Source organism: Amorphotheca resinae, assembly GCF_003019875.1.
Source record: "Amorphotheca resinae ATCC 22711 unplaced genomic scaffold M430scaffold_15, whole genome shotgun sequence".
NCBI lineage: Eukaryota > Fungi > Ascomycota > Leotiomycetes > Helotiales > Amorphothecaceae > Amorphotheca > Amorphotheca resinae.
Window position 1 is genome coordinate 242,033 of NW_020194485.1, and position 21,549 is coordinate 263,581.

Sequence of the window (21,549 nt, forward strand, 5' to 3'; positions counted from 1 at the left end):
TCTTGGCTAGTTCTGGGCCTTTCTAGACTTTCATTCTCTGTTTCATGTTTCATGTTGCCTTTGATAGTCCTCAAGGTTTCCCCAAGTCTCATCAGTCCATTATTTAGAAGACTCCGCTAGACAAGTTCGGGTGCAGATACATTTAACGGGATCCTGCAGGACCCTACAGAACCCAGCAGAATGTATCAGTTCCCGAGGTGTCTTTCTTGACAGTTGTGAGATTCCAAAGAGATCTATTGAAAGAAGTCCGTTTGTTCAAATCGGGATATAAGAACAGTCTGAGCAAATATTCCCAAGGTAATAATAGATGTCATTGCCCTCCACACAGTCACACTCGACATTCAAACAATGCCGTTCGACGACGTTTTCGTTTGGCAATTTATTACCTTGTTTCTTTTTTTCTCGTTCGCGTGCCTCCGCGAAATCTTGAAGGACCGGACTCCAGTTCGTATCAGGGACCTCAAGGAGGCAATATCTATCCTGGAAGACTCAACTCTGGAGAGCCGTGCTATACCAAACCAGAGATTAGTCGAAACGTTTGGAATCAAGAATTCTTTTACAACAACTAATACTTGCTGTAACAAATCGTTTATCGCAAAAGCAAATAGATTGTTGCAGACAAGTGAGCCCGAGTGGGAGAGACTAGCCAAAGGAGCATTATGGATTGTAAGCCAGTCCAGAAGCCCCAGGATGGGAGACCCTACTTCGCTCCCACTGGTCGATATCGTCCAAGCCCTCGTCTTCCGCATCGTCCTCTTGAAATTCTTTCCAGACCTTCGCAACCCCACAGAATCAGAGATCACGATGATCACAAAAAGCATCAACACGCGCTGGACCGGCTCCAAATCTCCCAGCAGCCAATCCCGCCCAGCCCAAGTCCAAGCCAAGGCAGTCTTAGACTACGGACTCCGACGAGTCTTCCAACTGGATCTTGATCCATCAGTCCCGATTGATCCGCGTTCCAACCCGCTCAACATCCTCCTCCTTACGTACGACGCGCTATGGCCGGTTGTCCTGAGCGGCTTTCTCGAACTTCGTTTCCATTCTCAGCACCGCGACGCTCCTAAATGGCGCAAACAACTCGAGCGCTTTCTCTCATCACCCAGCAGATCCACCTTCGAGGCTCCCGAGGACGGAATGTCCATCGAGATGATCGTGGCTGAGATGCTCCGACTCTACCCGCCAATGAAACGCATCAACCGGGTCCACAACCACCAGACCGTCGGCATCGACGTCGAGTTCCTGCACCGGGATCCTGAGATCTGGGGTACCGATGCGGAGGTTTTCGAGCCGGCACGCTGGACAGAAGATGGCTGGACAAAGGATAGAGAGATGGCTTATATGCCCTTTGGAAAGGGGAAGTTTGTTTGTCCGTCTAGAGCTGTGGTGGGACCCATGTTGATTGGGATTTTGGTGGCGGCTTTGTTGAGAAGGTTTGATGAGAAGTTTCAGGTTACAGGACCAGGGAGTTCAAAGGTCGTATTTGGAACTGAGCCATTGAAGAGTGAGAGGGATGCATATGCGCAGTTGAAAGGAGGAAATACCTCTTTTTTATATGGCCCTCAATGCCTAGACCCATTATCCCATGTCTGTGGCTCATTTGGAACCCCCCCCCCCCCCCCCCCCCCCCCCAAAAATAAATGACATGTCCAAGTTCCCAGAAAGCTCATCCAGTAGCTCTAGTCTGTACATCTATACTTTCTTGAGAAGTGAACCTTTCTCCCTTGTCTTCCAAAGTTGTAGGTAAGGTAGTTGGATCTCGACTCACTGGCACGTGATGTTTTCGGAAAGGGGCGTTTTTCGGCAAAGTGTGGAGCGAGCGACAGGATTCCGACCTCACGAAAGCGAATCGACGAACATAATCTCGAAATCCAAACTTGCTGAACGATCCTAACAGCAACCCATCAGGAAGTCGTCATTTATCCTGTCGGCGACTAAAAAGAGCTCCAGGTATTTCCCGCAAGGAAGCCTGTGAGCAAAGTACGGCCGCATAGGTGCGCTGTGATCTGCAACGACCGCAGTGTATTCTAGATGCCAGACTCGTCGGATTGCATGCCCAAGACAGTCCACGTCACCACGTCCGGCCATGTGATGATATCTCAACTAAGGCGGATCGAGTTGAGCTCTTAGTCGGGAGGGTGCTGCTGTTGTCTCAAGCTATTCCCACCATGAATAGTGGTGCAGGGGCGGCCATTCCCGAATTTCAAACACAGGCATTTGGGGGCCAGAATGATCGAGGCATTCAAGGCAATGAGTATTGGGCTAGTTACCCACTCAACTTTACAAATCCGAATTTGATCTGCGCCGTTGATACGGAGAGGATTTGCAATCGTTGATTAGACGATTTCATTCCCTCTAAGCTCTTTCAGTGATCGAGTGAAGAGACACGCCCAGCACCACAATTTTCATCACTCGAGCTCTCAAGATGTATCCTACTATGCTACTACATAAAGGACAGTTGCCTCCTTTCATTCATCCTGCATGAATGACGGGCCGGAGATTCCAACGCTCCTTGCAAACTGCTCCAGTTTGGTTCGACTGTGAGATAGTCAGGTTTGTGGGAGCGAGACCATAGTTCGAGATACGATCAAGAAAGAGATGAAGCGGCTGTATCATGAGGTATGGTCCCTCAAGAAGTCTTGAGCATGCTTCTCGTCCTACGTATTTGCCCGTCAAAGCGTCAGTCATACAACAACATGGATTTTCTTGTGGCCTTTCAAGCATATCTCATTTACTCAATCATGGTTCTTTTCTCTTCCGACCATGGAAACTCGCTTATAGACCGGCAAGTCATGGTCACTCTATAGGCTTTTGCTTGTGATGTCGCGACCACGGAACTCGTCTGTCCCGCGGAAACGTCAAAGTCGCGACCCGATTTGGGATCATGGATTGTGGTTTCTACGAGACATGGGACTCTATATGCACTGTACTTGTTTGTCAATATATTTTGCTCTGAGCATGGATTGCCGACCTTTCTCGGGGAAGAACTAGCGTCTCCCTGCGCTCGCGAGCAAGGCTCTGTGGGAGTATTCAGATAAAGATGTTTAGGAGAAGAATTACTACCTGCATCTTTGCGAGTGGGTCGCTGGAGAGCTCCAGATTGAGGACTTATGGCCTGTTGTGAAGACAAGATGCGAAGAGACAAGGCGGTAGTTTGACAATGGTTCGATTGTGAACACTGAACGAATTCGGCATGATGCTTTTCGCAGTAACTCATCACTCACGGCGGCTGATTTACCTGCCGTCACAACAATTAAGGGATTCGGTCTTTCACTAGTAGCATGTTCAGGACCACGAATTGTAAGTTTCCTTATATGAATATATGGAATATAATATGTGACGGTAGGCATTCAACTCCTGAATATCTCGATCTAGATAAGAGAAGTGCTGACAAATTAGGAGCCCTGTGGTGCGGATCTAGTTCTCGGAGTTCCGCGCTTTAGCGAGTCTCCCCCTGTTGCCCTCCCCTGCCTCTCTCCTACATCGGCCGATACTGTGCAAACATATAAACCCATAGACCCATCTATGCGCTCTTTGGCCAGCATTCCCTTCACTGCGAAAGAATTTGAGCATTTCTCTGATTATGGAGAAAACTTCTCCGGGGCAAACTGAGACCGTCTCTGCTGTTCCAGTACCATATAGCATTTTCACTCTCCGCCAGAAAGCATTGATTGTCACCATCGTCTCCGTCGCAGCGACGTTCTCCGGCTTCTCTTCAAATATATACTTCCCAGCTATCCCCACCATTGCGATCGACCTCTCAGTTTCTCCTGAATTAATCAATCTCACGGTCACATCATACCTAATTTTTCAGGGGTTGTCGCCAAGCATCTGGGGTGCAGTGGCTGATGTTCATGGTCGAAGAGTCACCTACATTATCACGTTTATCGTTTACATAGGAGCTTGTATCGGCCTCGCTGAGACGAAGCATTACTATCAATTAGTGATCTTGCGATGCCTCCAGAGCACTGGCAGTGCGAGTACCATTGCTATTGGCGCAGGTGTGGTAGGTGACATCACCAGGCGTGAGGAGCGAGGGGGATATATGGGCATCTATCAGGCTGGATTATTATCCCCCGTAGCTGTTGGCCCGATTATTGGGGGCGTTTTTTCCCAGACGCTGGGGTGGAAGGCAATATTCTGGTTCCTGACTATTTTCGGCGGATGTTTTCTTCTCTTTCTGTTCCTTATCCTCCCGGAAACCCTGCGATCTCTCGTCGGCAATGGCTCCCTACCTGCAAAGGGGCTTGCAAATTCGCCTCTTGCCTATTTTCAACGCCGCCGTCTCAATCGGGGCGATACATCTTCTGCTTCAGAAACACCTGTTGTTCCCTCGCAGCGACCCAGCCAGAAATTACCCGTAAATTTCTTAGGCCCACTCCAGATCATCTTCGGGTTCGAAGTCACCTATATCATTCTCTTCTTGGGAATAGGTTACACAGCTTGGCAGGTGGTTATTACAGTCATGTCAACACTCTTCAAGAAGACCTACGGTCTTACCGACCTCCAGATCGGACTAACCTTCATTTCCAACGGCGTGGGTTGCATCGTCGGAACTCTTACCACCGGGCGATTCCTCGACTGGGACTATCGTCGAATCAAGGAGAACTATACTGGACCCCCCGAGGACTTCCCGCTCGAGTATGCCCGGTTAAGGACCGTCTGGCTATGGAGCGGTCTTGAATGTGCAACGACTCTCATATTCGGGTGGACGCTCAACTACCATGTCCACATTTCCGTTCCTATCATATGTACTTTCTTTGTGGGGTGGTCTGCCACTTCGGTCATTAGCGCTACGACTACATATATGGTTGATGTGTTTCCCAAACAGGGCGCGTCTGCAACCGCGGCCTTGAATCTCGTTCGATGTCTGATGGCAGCTGGGGGTACGGCTGCCGCATTGCCAATCGTGAATGCGATAGGTGTGGGTTGGACGTTTACTTTAGTCGTGGGTCTCATGTTAGGTAGTTTGGGGCTTGTGGTGGTACAACTCCAGTACGGAGTCAAAAGAAGGAGAAGGAGAGAACGCCGAGAGAAAGAGGAGGCAGAGGAGGCAAAGGAGTGAGTGACCCTTTGGAAATAATAGAATAATAGTATAATAGTATAATAGCTTAATAACGAAACGCTTGGACGTTGAATATAGGCTTATGAGAAATATCCTCCTCCTCCAACTGCGTTTGCAAGCTTCTCTTTCCCTTCACATCGGGGGGTTCTTTTTCGGCAATAAGAATGAAAGCGAATCGACGATCGGAGGGGTATTGCGGGCCGTACCGCAATAGGTACAACAGACCTAGAATCTACGGAGTAGGTATGTAGATGGAAATCTCTCAGCGCTGTCAACAGAATTCTCTTGTCTATACATACCCCTTTACCATCTCATGTTCTGGCTCTGGCAAGAAGCTAAGTTGCTGGCCTTGCATCTCTTGCGACAAGTCATATGACTGACTCTGTACATCTTCAACCCCACTTTGCTTCAAACACACTGATTCCATCCCCCGCATTTCTTCCACAAACTGAAGGTATCCTGAGCAGTATCTTTGAGAACCAACTCTCCACTTCTCTTTCCTCCCCAAGAAGCTCTCAGCATGACTTCCAATCTATTTCTTGACCACATCATCATTCTTGTTCCCTACGACACCCTGCTCCATCCTCCTCCATGGGTCACGGATAACTTCACCCTCACACCCGGCGGCCGGCACGCGGATGGCAAGACAGAGAACAAGCTGATCTGTTTTGCGGACGGGAGCTATCTGGAATTAATCGCATTCATCAACGACTCCCCGCATCACCGGTCCGGGCACTGGTGGGGCAACAAACCCTACGGAATCATCGATTTCGCATTCACCAGCCGCGAAAGCGCGCAGGAGCAGCACGCGCGTCTCGCGTCCCGACTCTCGGGAAACGCAGACGGCGTGCGCTATCAGACGCCGGTGGAAGGCGGCAGGACACGAGACGATGGCCAGGAGCTGAAATGGCATGTGACGTTCCCGGACGTGACGACTACGGGGTTTCAGAGAGGGGAACTCCCGTTCTTCTGTCATGATGTGACGGATCGAAAACTCCGCGTTCCTGGGGGCGTGGAGACGACTACGCATCCGAGTTCTGCGTATGGGGTGGCGCAGATCAGGATCGGCGCGCCGAAATCGAGGGCGGAGAGCTTGGTGAGAGCGTATTCTGCGATTTTGGATGTACCGAATAGTGCTGGTGACGGTGGGGATATAGGAGCTTTTGAGATAAAGAGGATGAATGGGATCAAGGGGGTGGGAGATATGAAAGTACTTGTGTCTTCAAGGGAGGAGAATGGGGAGAGCTTTTCGTTTGATTTGGTTATAGGGGGGTTTGGCGAGAGAAAGAGCTATACTATGTTGGATATGAAATCTGATGGGCCAAGTAGAATTTTCCTGGATTTGGATGTTTATCCTGAAAATCCGAGTCTTAAAATGGGAGTTTAATGCTGATATAAAGTACAACTGTTCCAAAATCTCTGAAATCCAGCCATTTTTCAAGTGACCGCAGATACAAAGAGGGCTTGTTCATTCCTATGTTGAGGAGGAGTGCATGATGAAAGTGTAAGGACAATTTCACAACTCAAACCAGTGTAATACTGTACCGCAAACTTGCTTGATCTGCAGACAGTTTCTAATACATTGACAAGGAGGCCACTCAATGACGTTAGAAGTTAGATCTAACATTGATTTCCATAGTTTATCTCATCCTGGTAATTTCTTGCCATATTAGTACTATTCCAGGAATCAGATAATGAACAATTGAAATGGCACTCAAGTATAAATTTTACTTTATTAGTAAAATAAACCTCCACTATTCGATATTCAGAGCTGGTGGACAGAACGACGTGAGATTAACTTATCAAGAAATCCCCCGGAATCGGGGGTGGGGCCGGGTGTGAATCTATCATGGCGGGGTAAAACTCTCTGACTACACCCCAAAAAAGTCCTCGACATCGCCTCCCGACGATTATTCAAACGCGACAGAAATCTCACGAAATGGAGGATGATCGAGCGCAGGTCGACTTGGGTATAGCTGTGGATGTAGAGGAGAGACAGGAGGAAACTGCGGCTCAGAGACAACCAAAGAAACGGTTCGTAGGTAGGAGGCAGGCGGCGGAGGCGGCGGCATCAAAGGATGGTCCCAATAGCAGTGTCGAGAACAGTGGCGCGGTTCAAGGTCAGCATCCTGGGTCTATCTTCTACTCTTGTAGAGATATATTACTGACACCTTTTAAGTCTCAACTCCAAGGCGAACCCCTCGAACCTTAAACCAAGTCCCTCCTGAAATCCTCAATGACCCTGAAATCAACGCCGCGATTGCCCTACTCCCTTCCAACTACTCCTTCGAAATTCACAAGACTATCCACCGAATACGAACAAATGGTTCCAAGAAAGTTGCTCTGCAGATGCCGGAAGGTCTTCTGCTATTCGCAACCACCATCTCCGACATTCTCACACAATTTTGCCCCGGGATCGAGACACTTATAATGGGGGATGTTACGTACGGCGCGTGTTGCATCGATGACTATACTGCGCGAGCTCTCGGATGTGATCTCTTGGTACATTATGCGCATTCATGTCTGATTCCAGTGGATGTCACAAAGATCAAGACTCTGTACGTTTTCGTGGACATCAGTATCGACACGGCGCATCTACTGGCTACGCTGGAAAGAAATTTCTCATCTGGCAAGACTATAGCCATGGTGGGCACCATTCAGTTCAACGCCACGTTACATGGAGTCCGAGCACCTCTGGAGAAAGCGGGATACAAAGTTCTGATCCCGCAGATAGCCCCTCTGAGCAAAGGGGAAATTCTCGGATGTACATCGCCTCGACTGACGTCTACCGACGGTGTTGATATAATCCTCTATCTTGGGGATGGCCGCTTTCACCTCGAGAGCGCAATGATCCACAACCCCTCCATCCCAGCGTATCGCTACGATCCGTATTCCCGAAAACTTACACGCGAGAGTTACGACCACAAGGAAATGCACACTTTACGGCGTGACGCCATCTCTTCTGCCAAGTCAGCGAAGAAATGGGGCCTGATCCTCGGATCTCTGGGCCGTCAAGGAAATCCGCATACCATGACGATGATCGAGAAAAAGCTCGAAGCTCAAGGGATTCCATATATCAATTTACTCTTGAGCGAAATCTTCCCCGGGAAGCTAGCCATGATGGATGATGTGGAATGTTGGGTACAGGTTGCGTGTCCACGGCTTAGTATTGATTGGGGCTATGCTTTCCCACGACCATTGTTGACGCCGTATGAAGCGCTGATTGTCTTGGGGGCAAAGGAGGACTGGGGGAAGGCAAATGATGGAGTCTATCCGATGGACTATTATGCAAAGGAGGGACTTGGCAGGACAAAGAATCCTACTGTGCTGGCAGCCACGGGGTAAATTTAGCCCACAAATGCAATCCACCATCCAGGGAGTTTCGCAGGGAGATCCGGAATGTCCAGCTTATGAAGCATAGGCAGATTTGTGAGAGCCAGTTTAATCTAGCTACTCCTCCCTACGTCAGGCTTCCTACAGTCTATAAATAGGGCGTTTGTTGGTCAATGGGGCGATATAGTGAATCCGGTATTCAGCAAAACCGATTTTTCTCTCCCTCTTCAACCCCTTAATCCACTGGCAGTACCTGGAAATATCTGGGCTAAATAAACATGATATGAACGAGGAAATGAAACCGTCCTGTACATACCATATCTATGCGTCTTGAAATCTTCATCGAAATAGAAAAGAAAAAGAAACCCACGTCGAAAGTGCCGTGGAGACTCGGAATCTACCTACCCCCTTTTTCACATTGAATCATCCCTTATCGTGTATTTCATTACTAATGTGTGCCAGATGGAGAAATGAGGATGCGACTATTATTATGCTCGGAAGTTTTATTGAGGGATACTCTGGTCTTCGTAACACACAAGAATTGAGCTATTTCAGAGAGGGGGCGAAAAAAAGAAAAGAAATAGAAAAGAGATCTGTCTTCGTTCCTCCTCCACCTTCATTGATTCTATGTTAGGGAGCAAGCAGAGGATAACTGAGGCTTACTTAGACTGCAGCGGTTCTCAGTCTAATAGCTTTGGAAACTTGCTTTTCTAGGTTTGATATAAGCATGAGTTGTATTTCTAAAGTCACTATCCAGCTGAGAGGTATACAGTGCATGCTTTCCTATCCGCGGCCGAATTCAGAATCAGGTTCCGGACGTTGTCTCAAGCTTCGGAGCTTCCACAACCTTCACGATAGGCCCTTCGATCTTCTTCACCTTGCGGCCCTCCCACCACATCATCAGGCCCGCGAGCAAACTCACTCCACATCCAAGACCGATGAAAGTGCCCGTCGCCCAGCTCGGTCGAGTGATGCGGTTATACCCCCACATCATGCCCGAGAGCACTGCTTGGAATAGCGTATTCAGGATCATCATCCACACCACGAACGACAACTTCCACAGCTTCGTAGGCGGAGCCACCGCTCCTGTAAACGTGACTACTCTCTTCTTCTTCTTCTTCTCCTCCTCGTCCCCGCTCTCCGCGGCGTCCTCCTGGCTGCTATACCAAGCCGGCGGGCGAAACCACGATTTGTTCTGCTCGCTCAACCGCCGCATCGCATAGCGATTGTGTCGGATCCTAGCCTCGAACAACCACCACAGATCCCTGAAGCGCCACGGCGCGAGCCCGAACCCCGTCACGCAGAACAGGGCGTTGAGGATCTGGCTGTCGACCTCGAGCCATTTCTTGCGCGGCGAGTCGACGGCATCTTTACTCGGATGGTTCATGGCGGGCGCGGCGCCGAGGAGGAGGAAGAAAAGCATCGCGCCCCACGCTACGATATTCAGCCCGTAGATCACCATGACGAATCCCGTGGGCGTCGTGATGAATTTCCACATCGCCTTGAAACCGTGCCGTGTCGTCTCCGCCCACCCATGTTTCTCTTCCGACTGCGCCTGCTCCGCCAAAGTCGGCCTCCTCCTCACCGCAGTCGACACCACCGGTAACTCGTCCGCCTCCGCACGCTCGACATCCAGGACCCGGGCCGCGGTCTTGGATGTGGTCGGGAGCAAGAGCGCTCCGGTGTCGTCCGTGACGACCGTCCGCGCACTGCAGCCATGCTCGTTGAATTCGATGTTCTCTCCCCCAGCTACCGGGGCGCGAAGCTCGCTGAGCGTCGGCGCGTACGCGATCGCGGTCCCCGTCGCTGCCCACATGCCGGGCTGAGGGTTGAGACTCATCACGGTGCCGGCCATGGAGACGGAGACTGCGCGCAGGCGGCCGACGACCCCAGAAGCTTCGCTCTCGGCCATCTTGGGTTGCTTGGGCGATTTGGAATGACGCAGAGAAAGGACCTCAAGAAAGAGCAGGAGCGAAGATGGGGCGGTTCTATTCTTTCTTTTTTCTTTTTTTGCTTTTCGATATTATCGAGCCATTGGAAAGGACGGTCGGGGTTTCGTGCCTTGTCGGCGCCCTGCGATGGGCGGGGACAGAGGCGTGATAATAGCTGTTCAATGAGGTTTGGTTTTCACCCTTTGAGATGAGTTGCAAAAGAGGAGAGTTAATAAATAACAGGGAGATAAAGAAAAGTTGCCTTATATACGTACGTCTGACTCGCTCTGTGTTGTTTTGCATTCGTTTACCGCACCGCCCCCATGGTTGGATAAGATAACGAGAGACAGCATTGCTAAAGACAGGGTTCACAGGGGTCTGCAGCACTGGCTACACCGCACTGAGCTTTAAGTTGCAACTTTACCTACCCGGTAGAAGTCTCTACTGTAGAATTCCCCTGCCGTGCGGAGTGTACTTATTTATAGGGAAGAAAAAGCTGGGGAATTTCTGGAGTCGAACGAACGAGTGGAGTTGAACGTGCGGCACGGCACGACTTTTCACTATGAAAACCCACTTGGGTCTTTACCTTGAAGTTTGCACTTCAAAGAAACATCACGAACAGAATCATTCTGCTGATCGAAGCCCAATATCCCCTGCGTCTCGATGCCGGTATATTGAAAAAAAAAATCTGCAGCATCGGGATTTTGGGTGTGCGGACAAAAAAGCCCATAATAACAGGGCGTCTGATATGGGGTCTCGACCTTTCCGGGGGCGAGACTACTCCGAACTCCCCGCTCCACATCGTGCCAAAGTTTATCTACTGATCAGCGTGCTACTCCTACGATTAGTGGACAATGGGATGCTAAAGGAGTCTGACGTAGTAGTTCGATAAAAATTAACCTTCTTTTTACCACCATTCTGGCGCCATTTCGCAGACGGGCTTATATCTAATCTTGCGGCTCCCTCGGCATCGACTTCAGGTTTGAACACCTGCTTTGCCGGGTCATGGCAAATTCAGACCTGGCCCCCCTGGGCCCTGACCCCAAGTACCGAACTCTCCGTAGGCGAGAGGATTATCTACCATACACGGGACAGGAATCTGGTGGCGGATATGACCCACAGTGTCAATGATATCATACGAGTGAAGATTGATATACCCCGTGTTGTTCTGTGATCCTCCATGTTTACTTTCCCCCACTCAGTCTTTCTTTGAACTTTTTTCTTTCAGGCTTTCCCCCTAAGCCGTGGCCCCGTCCTGGCATTTCTAGAGTCGTGGTCTTACAAGTGAAGGCTCGACAATGGCCAAGGGGAGAGACCCGGAACAGCCCGTTCCAAAGCGCCAGAGAACCCAGCAGGATGGCGACGGCCATGTATTCGTCGCCAACGAGGGCTCCCACCAGAGAGAGCAAGTCACTCACGGCGGCCGCGTCGACGTGCACCTGACCGAGCGCGCTCAGCGACAGATGAACCACCTGCAGAAGAGAGCGCAATGGTCCGTTCCCATGGGCCAGGAACTGACCAAGAATAACCGGAACTACGAGGCTCACTTCCAGGAGCTGCTGAAGAGGTACTCTGGTGTCCCGCGTTTGAACATCGCGATCCAGATCGTGGGCTCGAGGGGCGATGTCCAGCCCTTCCTGGCTATCGGCCAGATCCTTAGTAAACCGCCGTATGGGCATCGGGTGAGGATATGCACGCATCCGGCGTTCAAGGAGTTCGTGGAGGAGAATGGGCTGGAGTTCTTTTCCATAGGGGGCGACCCCGCGACGCTGATGGCGTACATGGTGAAGAATCCTGGACTGCTCCCTGGAAGAGAGAGTTGGAAGGCAGGAGATGTGGGGAAACGCCGAGCGGATTTTGAGGCGATATTAGAAGGATGCTGGAGGAGTTGCGTTGAAGCTGGGAATGGTATGGGGGACGAGACGGATGAAACCACGGCGAAGTCGCAGAACCTTGCGGAGTGGGCGGATCGTTCTTTCATTGCGGACGCTATCATTGCGAATCCTCCTAGCTACGGACATATCCATTGTGCAGAGAAGCTGGGCATTCCGCTACATATGATGTTCACGTAGGTCTTGGTGCTATCGCTGCGAACGGAGCTGACATGGAAGTCAATAGGATGCCATGGTCACCAACCCAGTACTTTCCACATCCGCTTGCTGCCCTCGACGGAGATGAGTTTGATCCTAAGCTTGCCAATTACATGTCATATACTGTAATGGAACTGTTGGCATGGCAAGGGTATGGGATCTCACATACCTAGACAGCAGAGGGCTGGCTAACTTAGGTTTGTTAGACTTGGCGATGTTATCAACGCATTCCGCGTGAATACGCTCCGCCTAGAGGCAATAAGTCCTCTTTGGGGTCACATGTTAATCTCAAGATTGAAAGTCCCTTTCACATACCTCTGGTAAGGCACGTTATGTAACACCCAACCTTCCTTCATGTATTAAGATGCTGCAGGTCATCAGCCCTCATACCCAAACCCCCCGATTGGGGATCTCACATCAACATCACCGGATTTCCCTTCTTGAAAGCAGCTTCAAACTATAAGCCAGACGACGACTTAGTCGAATTTTTAAAGGCTGGGCCGCCTCCCATCTACATCGGGTTCGGATCCATCGTCATTGACAAGCCTGCCGAACTTACGAAGATCATCTTTGGCGCCGTGAAACGAACAGGCGTTCGAGCTCTGATATCGAAAGGATGGGGCGGGTTAGGAGAAGGCGATGCCCCCGAAGGCGTCTTCCTCCTCGAGAATTGTCCGCATGACTGGCTCTTCCCACACGTCTCGTGCGTCGTGCACCATGGCGGGGCTGGCACCACCGCCATTGGGATTAGCTTGGGTAAACCAACTATTATAGTCCCCTTTTTTGGAGACCAGCTCTTCTGGGGCTCCATGGTGTACCGTGCAGGAGCGGGCCCAGAACCCGTGCCGTATAAGAGCTTGACGGAGGAGAAGCTCGCTGAGAGCATTACTAAAGCCCTCGGACCCGATATTCAAACAGCCGTCAAGAAGATGAGCGAGAAGATTGCAGGCGAAGATGGATGTGGTGAGGCGTCGAAATCTTTTCACCAATGGCTCAATTATGACTCCATGCGCTGTCTGCTTTGTCCAGACAAGGTCGCTGTATGGCGCGTGAGGAAGACAAATTTGAGACTGAGTGCTTTGGCCACAACGACACTGATTGACAATGGGCTATTGACATTGCGCGAAGTAAAGCTGTAGTCATCCCCCTTCAATATCCAGTCCCCCGTGTCTATACTAATAGTTAGCAGAATCAAACATAGAGATTGGTATATCGACGAAGGAGCCAGCAACCCGCTCTCTGGAGCCGTGGCCTCCATCACCCTCACCCTCGTCAACACCTGGATCAGCACGCACACCTACATTGAAAACCTGGCGAAGCTCCGTCACCAGAAGCCTAGTTCCAAGTCTGAGGACTCTCAGTCCGAACCGCAACCAGAAATCCCGGATTTGGAGAGTCTACCTGTACAGTTCCCAGTCCAGGCAGCAATGTCGTATCCCCCGGAGATTCTCGAGTCGATGGCGTATAGGATGGCCTCGAAGACGCTCCCCAGTAAAAGGGAGCGTGCAAAGCGAGAGAAGATGCAGTCCGGGACTCCCGGTTTGAAGGTCCAGAGGTCGAAATCCGCTGCCAGTAGTGCATCACGCAGAAAGAAGCACGGCAAGGTGTCTGAGGCTGCTATTCAGACAGAGCGGTTTACTGTCTCTATCATTAGCATCGGCTTCAAGGGTATGTTCTTCCGGAAGGTAGCGCGCGTTTTTGGCAAAGCTGACAACTCGGTAGCTCCTATTGGGTTCTTTTATAACCTAGCGAATGGCTTCAATAATGCCCCAAGCTTCATTCTTCACGATGAGACAGTGAGGAGGAGGGACAAAATTACCGGTTTTGGGAGTGGAGTCAAAGTCGCTGCGAAGGTTAGTTGGCCTCTGTCTATCATATGAATGACCAGATGGTGTGGGTGTTTCTTACCAGTACTGATTTCCACCAGGGGTTTGTGTACAACATTTTCGACGGCTTCACAGGTATCGTCACACATCCCTATCGAGATGCCAAGAAGCAAGGGGTGAAAGGTTTCGGCAAAGGCGTGGGCAGAGGATTCGGTGGTCTCGTCTTCAAGTCCACGGCTGCGGTCGTCGGACTTCCGGGGTACACTCTCAAAGGCGTCGAGAAGCAGATGGAGAAGCGCTTCGACCGGGATCTGAAGGCGAAGATCTTGGAAGTCAGGATGAGGCAGGGACTGGCGGCTTTCGAGCGAGCCAGCGATGCGGAGAAGCAGGAGATCTTGAAAAGATGGAAGGAGTATGGCGTTGAATGAGTTCGCGACCGGGGGTTTGCAAAAGGATCATAATTGCAATTCCTACAAGAGCCAAAAGTTAGAGAGAAGGTAGCAGATCTCGCCCACCATAATATAATGAAGCGATGCTGCAAAGCTCAACGCATGACCAACTCGAAGCTTGGGGTGAGAGGAACAGCACCCACACGGCAAACACGGCCATCATCTCCATCCTCGTCCTCATCCCACTTGCGTTGGGGACTGTGCTCAACGTGATCTACCTCCATCTCGTCGTTAACCTCCTCCTCATCCTCGTCCTCCATCTCCTCGTCCCCACCCTCCTCATCATCTTCATCGTCTTCGTGACTGTCCGAATCAGAAGCTGACACCAGACCGTCGTCCTCGGGCTCCCAGCCCTCCCCAGCGCGCCAACCATCACCCTCTTCCCAAGCACCCACGCCCATCCCGGTCGTCGCCGTCCAAACAGTACTAATGTAGCTTCTGACCGAGACCTCCCCCTCGTATCTCTCCTCCCTCTTTCCCATCATCTGCATCTCCTCCACAGCCTGCCTCCTCCTCGCTCTCATGCGCCTCTCTTTTACCACTTTCCTCTTCCGCCTATTCCTCTCTGTCTTCCTCTCCCTCTTCTCAGCCTTCTGGCTCTTCTCATCGTCTCTTATGTTCTTCGATCTTCTCTGTCGACGCCGAGCTGGCCCACTCTCGTCCGCTATTCATTTAGTCAATTTTGATAATGCAAAGATGGTAGTAGAGTAGGGGGGTGAGAGGTCAGGTGCGGGCAAAGAGTAGAAGGTGTAGTGAAGACGGATGAGGGGATGATGCAGGATCTAATGCTTACGGCCGGCAGCCCGCTCTCGTTTCTTTGCCTTCTCCTTCTTCGCCCTCAACTCGGTCCTCTTTCCCGACCGCTCAGAGGGCAGGTCGATCTTCTTTTCCTTCTTCTCCTCCTCCTCCAGTACTTGGTTAGCTTTCAATCTAAATGGTTTATGTGATTCATGACTTCTGAAGGACCAGCATAAAATGAATACTTTCCATCAATGAAGATCGCTCTAGGAGTAGAGAGAGAAGAATAACTCACGCGCTGCTCCGTTAGAGGCATAGGTTTGAGATATCCTTTCGTCTGTTAGAATATCAAAAGGCTTGGGTCTGAGTTTTTGAGCACTCAGTTAGGTTCTTGTTCGATGGGGAAGAAAAATAAAAAAAGGAAGAAGGGTCAAGATCTGGAAAGACATTTATATGCCAAGCAAGGCTCCAACAGACTTGAATAATAAATAATCGCACTATATGAACAAATTACTTTAGAATATCTTCCAAAGATATGTCTAGACTCCTAGTTTTAGAGCTCTTTCTGGATCTATCGTACTTATTGTAAGCTATTATCATATTTCGATAGTTGAGACAGAAGGAAATTAGGGATTTATGTTGGGATTTATGTTGGCCTTAAATACCTCCTCCTTCTTCTTTGCATTACTTCAATTAACGATGTTCGTAAAGAACCGGACGAGTCGTAGGGCCCTTTAGGAGCTGGCTGGCTATGCTACTTGCGTGTTGGAATCAGCCGTCTTGGAGGAAAGCAATATCAAAAGGATGCTTAAATCAACGACAATGACAGCGACAACGACAACGGCAACAACAAGGGCGACGACAACGACAACAATGGGTGCTGTAGCATGGATAGCAATCGTTGCCACGTGCCTTTTCGCGCTCCCCTTCGCCTTGGCCGCCTAGGGCTTGAGCGAACGCCTTCGCCGGCCCCCGGCCCCTTTGAGCTGAAGGGTCTACAACGTCAAGCCACTGTAACCGAGATGCAGAACAAAATCTCGCTCCACTAGGAAACGATCTTGAATAAATTGGCCAAACGACTAGAATAAGTAACCTAAAAGCAATATAGCACGAGAAACCGAATGCGCGTGACCGTGTAGCGCGGTGCACCTGGAAACTCTCGCATCTCCCTTAATGCCCAAGATGAACGGGGTTTGCATGAAGGGTGATGCATATAAGAGGCTGAAGGCTTGCAACAGCCGTTGATGGACGCTAAAACCACACAGGGTATGACAATACCTCGTTAGTTACTGGTTTACCTAGTTACGGGACTCGGTGGTTAGATGACTTGTGGCAGCTTGTAAGGACCTCGTGTTCTTATAAAGTTGATACTCGCCGTCTACCGTTGGCCCCGCCAATTTCCCGAATTCTTTGACAAAGATCTCAAAACCCCCGCCCTCTCTCCTACTTTATTTAGGGAAAATCTTCACGATATCGATGCCGAAATCATGGAAGGAAGTCGGGTAGAATTCGCAGACAGACTGGGCAAGCCTCGGATTAGGGATAATCCAGAACCGCTTCTGTGACTGTACCCGGCACTATACGTGGGTATAAGAAAAACAACGACAACGACAACATCAGCGACAACAACAACAGCAACGACGACGGCAACGACAACAAAAAAGAATATTCACTAGAAAGTACCTAAAAGATCCTTCGCTAGAGGAGCAGGAGGGCGGGCAGCCCCGGGACCCGATCGTCCGGCTCTTCCCACTCCATAGCAGCCCTTTGATTCATTCCTTCGGCCGCTTTGATTAGTAGCATGTATGCATGACGACAACCTACAAAGAATTCGTTTCCCTCATCAGCAGACAATGGCTTATCAAAGCGTTGACTAGTGTCCGATATGGAATTAGCAATGCTTCCAAACAGAGTAACGAGCGCTCGATTCGACGCTACTCCGGTCGCTCGCAAAAGTGATTATAGGAATTTACATAAAGCTGAACTTATACCCATCCGTCACCCCCCACAGAGGACCGCGCTCCGTGATCACGGAATTTGCAATTGCCGTATACATTGTTCCAAAATCCTGGCAGCACACGACACTCCGGAGTCACCCCCGCTCGCCTTTGCATGATGAACAGCCACCGATCGCTAGTATGCCCGCGCGTTAGATCAAGAGAGCATTGATGTAGGAGGGCCTATGAGTGGCGAGTTGCGAAGGTTACAGTCGCCCGGCACGGAATAGGACGTCACGACCCGGGAGTGCGAGGGCTCGACGCATCCTGGGCGTCCATGCCAACGAGGGGGGGGGGGGGGGCGGCACGGCAAGCGCGGCTCAAGCTGGACAGGTGTTTAGCCGTCCGAGGAATCGGTTAAAGGTGAGATGTTACCGCAGTATTGCGTACGAGACGGGCTTGGTGCTATGAGAAGATCTGGTTGACCAGATATGAAACCTGTAAACTCGGATACTATTGGTGGAAGCGCTATATTCTGCATTCAGCAGTGTGCTCGTCCCAGCCGAAGTTGGACAGTATTCAATGCTGGACCTTCAATCCATAGAGAACTAAAAGACAGGTAGAGAATGCCAGCTGCGAAAGTAGCTGGGATGAGCAAATTCCTTTTTCGAATATATAAAGGGCCATTCTTAACAAGGTGCTAGGTGAGGCCGCGAACAACCTTTCTTGGACCAAAGTGGGACAGCAAGGACAATTATCAAATGATTTCAATGGAAAGCTTTTGATTAGAAAGAGATTAAAATGACCATCTGTTCGTCAATATCTCCGAGGCCGCCTTCATTCGTGTGCACGACACTAACATCGCAAGCTATATCGAAGTAAGTCCACAACATGTATTGTATCGGCGGATCGATCCCCCTCCATTCGCCTTGAAAATATGCTTCAAGATATCTAGATGACTTCAGATTCGATAGAAATCTCCCCGAGAGCAAAGCAAGTAAGGAGTTGTACGGTTTCTTCTCCACAGCACAGCAAATTCGCAAAGGACTTTCCTCTCTCGTGAGAAAATGCGAGGACCAATATACGCACTTGCAATACTTCTTCTAGCATGTTACATGACAGGGAGCTTCCCAGGATATCGAGACTCAGATGGCCATCGGAAACTGGAATCAAGTCCTGCATCTGGCCAGGTAATACAGCGCACACTCACGCTGCTGGTCTTGATGTTTCAACCTCGATTCACTAATCTCTGCAGCATCTCGTTTGACTCGCATACCAGAGAAATCACTTTTATAAGCTATAGCAGCAACGCTTGTGGCTCATGTAACTTGGAGAGGGGAAGATTCAGCGAAGTGAAGTGTGATAAGTGCAGTGTCGTTGAAGGAGACATCCGTTTCCGCTTAGTCATTGTAGTTGTCTTAGGTAATCCGGCATCTCCTCACCTGCAGGTACGGTTGATGCACGTGACTGGCAACATCCAAGCCTCGATCCCTCCACAGAAACCAACAGATCAAAAAGAACTCACACATGTCTAATGGACATGAATTCGACCTAATACGATGTTGATATTCTGCATTAGACATGGAAGGCGCCTAAGCTGATTTCTGTTTAAGGGGGGGACATCTTTCTTTAAAAACGATCCTCCTTCAGATTGCATCTGGCTCTCCACGGGATTATCGAGAATCTGTATTCTTCATCTAAAGCAAACTCTCCTTGATATTGTTTGTTGTTTTCTCAAAAAAAAAGGTTTTTGTTCCCTAGCAAACCTCACGGTTCCTCGCTCATTCTTCACAATCTTAATTTCATCCATTTTCGAGCGAGTCCCACTCCTATCAATCTTTCTACAAGTGTTTCTTGATATCTAGTATTTGGGCCACCAGCTTCGACATAGCAGAAGTCCCTGAGCCTGACTTGGCAAGCGAGGCCCCACAGCAACAAATCATTCAAAATCATTTCTCATTTATCGCGGGGTCTTCGCAAGTGGGTCTACAACCTCTATCACCTTTCATATTAGGTCAGTCACTGATTCCAGTGGAGAATTATGAAGGAAAGAGTGGTGCGGACAATCAAAGGCACTTCCATTGGCTGCATTGATGGCACAGCTTTACACTGATGAACTGAGTGGTTATAAGTTACTGCGATCTTGCTCCAAGGAATATTCACAAAAGTCGTTGCACTCTTCGATTGGGAACTGTCTGGCTATTACCCGGAGTATTGGGAATGTGTTAAAGCCCTCTAGCTGCCCCTCAAGGAAAGTAGCTGGATCAAGGAGAGAGTCGTGGACCAGGTTCTGCAAAGTTATTTCACGAAAATGATGATTGTTTGGCATACGAAAGATGTCATCTGGTAAAACACTGAATAAACTTTGCTCGAAGAATTGCAGAACATCATCAATTGCTTCTGGAACATTACACCAAAGGTCCAGCCCGGGAAGAGAATGTCTGAACAGGCGTTGCCAAGCATGATTTGTCCGGACCTGGTCAAACGGGACACCGTACTGCACTGTGCCGAGCCGAACCATGCGAATGTGGCCCGAGCTCGAGCTTCCCCGCAATGGCAGTGATTAGAAATGGAATACCCATAAATAAACTCACCAACCGCTGCAGCCAACGCCACCTTCGTCTTCAGTACCATGCCGTGAGCGATATTTACCATGTTGTTTCTACGACCTCTTGTTAAACGCGGCTGTCGCGGTCTGCGCATCCGTCAGATACGAGGACTGGCCACAGCGGCCGATCCCACTGTCAATCAATCGCGCGAACACACACATCATACCACCGGCGACCACGTCAAGATTGTCGAGGTCGGGCCTCGAGATGGATTGCAGAATGAGAAGAAGACGATCCCTTTGGCGACGAAGATAGACTTGATTGAGCGGCTCGCAAAGACTGGGTTGACAGACATCGAAGCTGGCTCCTTCGTTGCTCCCAAATGGGTCCCTCAGGTAAGCCTGCCCACCCCACCCAGAGGAAGTGGCATGGCACTGATGACTTGAGCCTTTCAGATGGCAGACTCGGATGGGATCCTCGAGCATATTCTCAAGCTTCCATCGGAAAGTCAGAAACCAATAGCCTATTCATTTCTCGCTCCCAATGCCCGGGGGCTTGAGAACGCAATGTCAATCCTACGAAAGTACCCCACGGCTTTCAATACCTTCGAATCGCAGCCCCAATCACCACTCGGATCTACTCAATCACCTACGCCAGGTGAAACTGCGAAAAGTCCGGCACAAAATAAGCCTTACATTGAAATGTCCGTTTTTGCCGCCGCCACAGAAAGCTTTACGCAAAAGAATTTGAACTGCGATATTGAGACTTCATTATTGCGATTTAAAGATGTGATCCTAGGCGCCAAGGCGGCTGGCCTGCGAGTACGGGCATACATTTCCGTAGCGTTAGGGTGTCCTTTTGAAGGCCGAGACGTCGACCCTCGGCGTGTAGCTGAGATAGCTACTGATCTCCTTGAGATGGGAGCGGACGAAATTGATATTGGAGACACAACAGGAATGGGAACAGCACCCAGCACCAGAAATTTATTGAAGGCGATGCAGGCAGCAGGCATACGAAATGAGGATATAGCTATGCATTTCCATGACACATATGGCCAGGCGCTCGTCAATACAATTGTGAGTTTGGAACATGGGATCCGGACGTTTGATTCTAGTGTTGGGGGTCTTGGTGGCTGCCCGTATAGTCCCGGAGCAACAGGAAATGTGGCAACGGAGGACGTGCTATATTTCCTAGACAGTCTAGGGATGAAAACAGGTGTGGATTTGGATGCGATGGCTGAGATTGGGGAGTGGATTACTGGAGAGATTGGGAAGCCCAATGCCAGTAGTGCTGGGAAGGCAATCATGGGAAGGAGGAGACGAAGTCTATGAGTCCATATCTAGACGAAATCTATTACACAAGAGCAAAAGGTCCGGAACAAAGTTGAAGTTACTACACAGTACCTTGGATAGATCACTGATAATCGACTACCTAGGGGAATAATTGCGTAGGTAGGCACAACACTGGTACCAGTGCACATTCGATCATTGACCATAGAGAGAATATGAACTCGAAGAGATTGCAATAATATAGTAAAATCGAAAGATAATAGCTCGCATAGCAAATAAATTCAAAGAACGCCCCGTCGAAAGCCAAGACCTGGATCGCACGTGATGGTGAGGTGAGGATGA

The 21,549-nt window shown here is 49.8% G+C and overlaps 8 protein-coding genes across 8 annotated transcripts; 6 read left to right on the forward strand and 2 right to left on the reverse strand.

The window, feature by feature from the left end:
* Window positions 1–348: 348 nt before the first annotated feature.
* On the forward strand, window positions 349–2,336 carry M430DRAFT_23431 (hypothetical protein; the record flags this gene model as incomplete). The annotated part of the gene is made up of 2 exons (XM_024864901.1): window positions 349–1,504; window positions 2,158–2,336. The coding sequence occupies 2 exons, from the start codon at window positions 349–351 to the stop codon at window positions 2,334–2,336; spliced, it is 1,335 nt and encodes a 444-aa protein (XP_024716466.1).
* A 1,247-nt stretch (window positions 2,337–3,583) lies between these two features.
* M430DRAFT_111198 (hypothetical protein) lies at window positions 3,584–5,065 on the forward strand (the record flags this gene model as incomplete). Its single annotated transcript, XM_024861421.1, has 1 exon — window positions 3,584–5,065. One exon carries the CDS (start codon window positions 3,584–3,586, stop codon window positions 5,063–5,065), a length of 1,482 nt encoding a protein of 493 aa, XP_024716467.1.
* A 390-nt stretch (window positions 5,066–5,455) lies between these two features.
* Window positions 5,456–6,472, forward strand: M430DRAFT_37803 (hypothetical protein). Its single transcript, XM_024867183.1, has one exon. The coding sequence runs from the start codon at window positions 5,586–5,588 to the stop codon at window positions 6,450–6,452; it is 867 nt and encodes a 288-aa protein (XP_024716468.1). The 5' UTR covers window positions 5,456–5,585; the 3' UTR covers window positions 6,453–6,472.
* Window positions 6,473–7,004: 532 nt separating this feature from the next.
* Window positions 7,005–8,410, forward strand: M430DRAFT_54534 (hypothetical protein; the record flags this gene model as incomplete). The annotated part of the gene is made up of 2 exons (XM_024868477.1): window positions 7,005–7,185; window positions 7,245–8,410. 2 exons carry the CDS (start codon window positions 7,005–7,007, stop codon window positions 8,408–8,410), a joined length of 1,347 nt encoding a protein of 448 aa, XP_024716469.1.
* A 698-nt stretch (window positions 8,411–9,108) lies between these two features.
* On the reverse strand, window positions 9,109–10,637 carry M430DRAFT_62255 (hypothetical protein). Its single transcript, XM_024868975.1, has one exon. It carries the CDS (start codon window positions 10,308–10,310, stop codon window positions 9,204–9,206), a length of 1,107 nt encoding a protein of 368 aa, XP_024716470.1. The 5' UTR covers window positions 10,311–10,637; the 3' UTR covers window positions 9,109–9,203.
* A 990-nt stretch (window positions 10,638–11,627) lies between these two features.
* M430DRAFT_54536 (glycosyltransferase family 1 protein) lies at window positions 11,628–14,673 on the forward strand (the record flags this gene model as incomplete). Its single annotated transcript, XM_024868478.1, has 7 exons — window positions 11,628–12,397; window positions 12,448–12,570; window positions 12,626–12,739; window positions 12,793–13,554; window positions 13,609–14,087; window positions 14,142–14,272; window positions 14,347–14,673. 7 exons carry the CDS (start codon window positions 11,628–11,630, stop codon window positions 14,671–14,673), a joined length of 2,706 nt encoding a protein of 901 aa, XP_024716471.1.
* Window positions 14,674–14,789: 116 nt separating this feature from the next.
* M430DRAFT_23437 (hypothetical protein) lies at window positions 14,790–15,748 on the reverse strand (the record flags this gene model as incomplete). The annotated part of the gene is made up of 3 exons (XM_024864902.1): window positions 14,790–15,358; window positions 15,488–15,599; window positions 15,728–15,748. 3 exons carry the CDS (start codon window positions 15,746–15,748, stop codon window positions 14,790–14,792), a joined length of 702 nt encoding a protein of 233 aa, XP_024716472.1.
* A 4,274-nt stretch (window positions 15,749–20,022) lies between these two features.
* Window positions 20,023–21,249, forward strand: M430DRAFT_31854 (hypothetical protein; the record flags this gene model as incomplete). The annotated part of the gene is made up of 2 exons (XM_024866063.1): window positions 20,023–20,313; window positions 20,374–21,249. 2 exons carry the CDS (start codon window positions 20,023–20,025, stop codon window positions 21,247–21,249), a joined length of 1,167 nt encoding a protein of 388 aa, XP_024716473.1.
* Window positions 21,250–21,549: the final 300 nt, after the last annotated feature.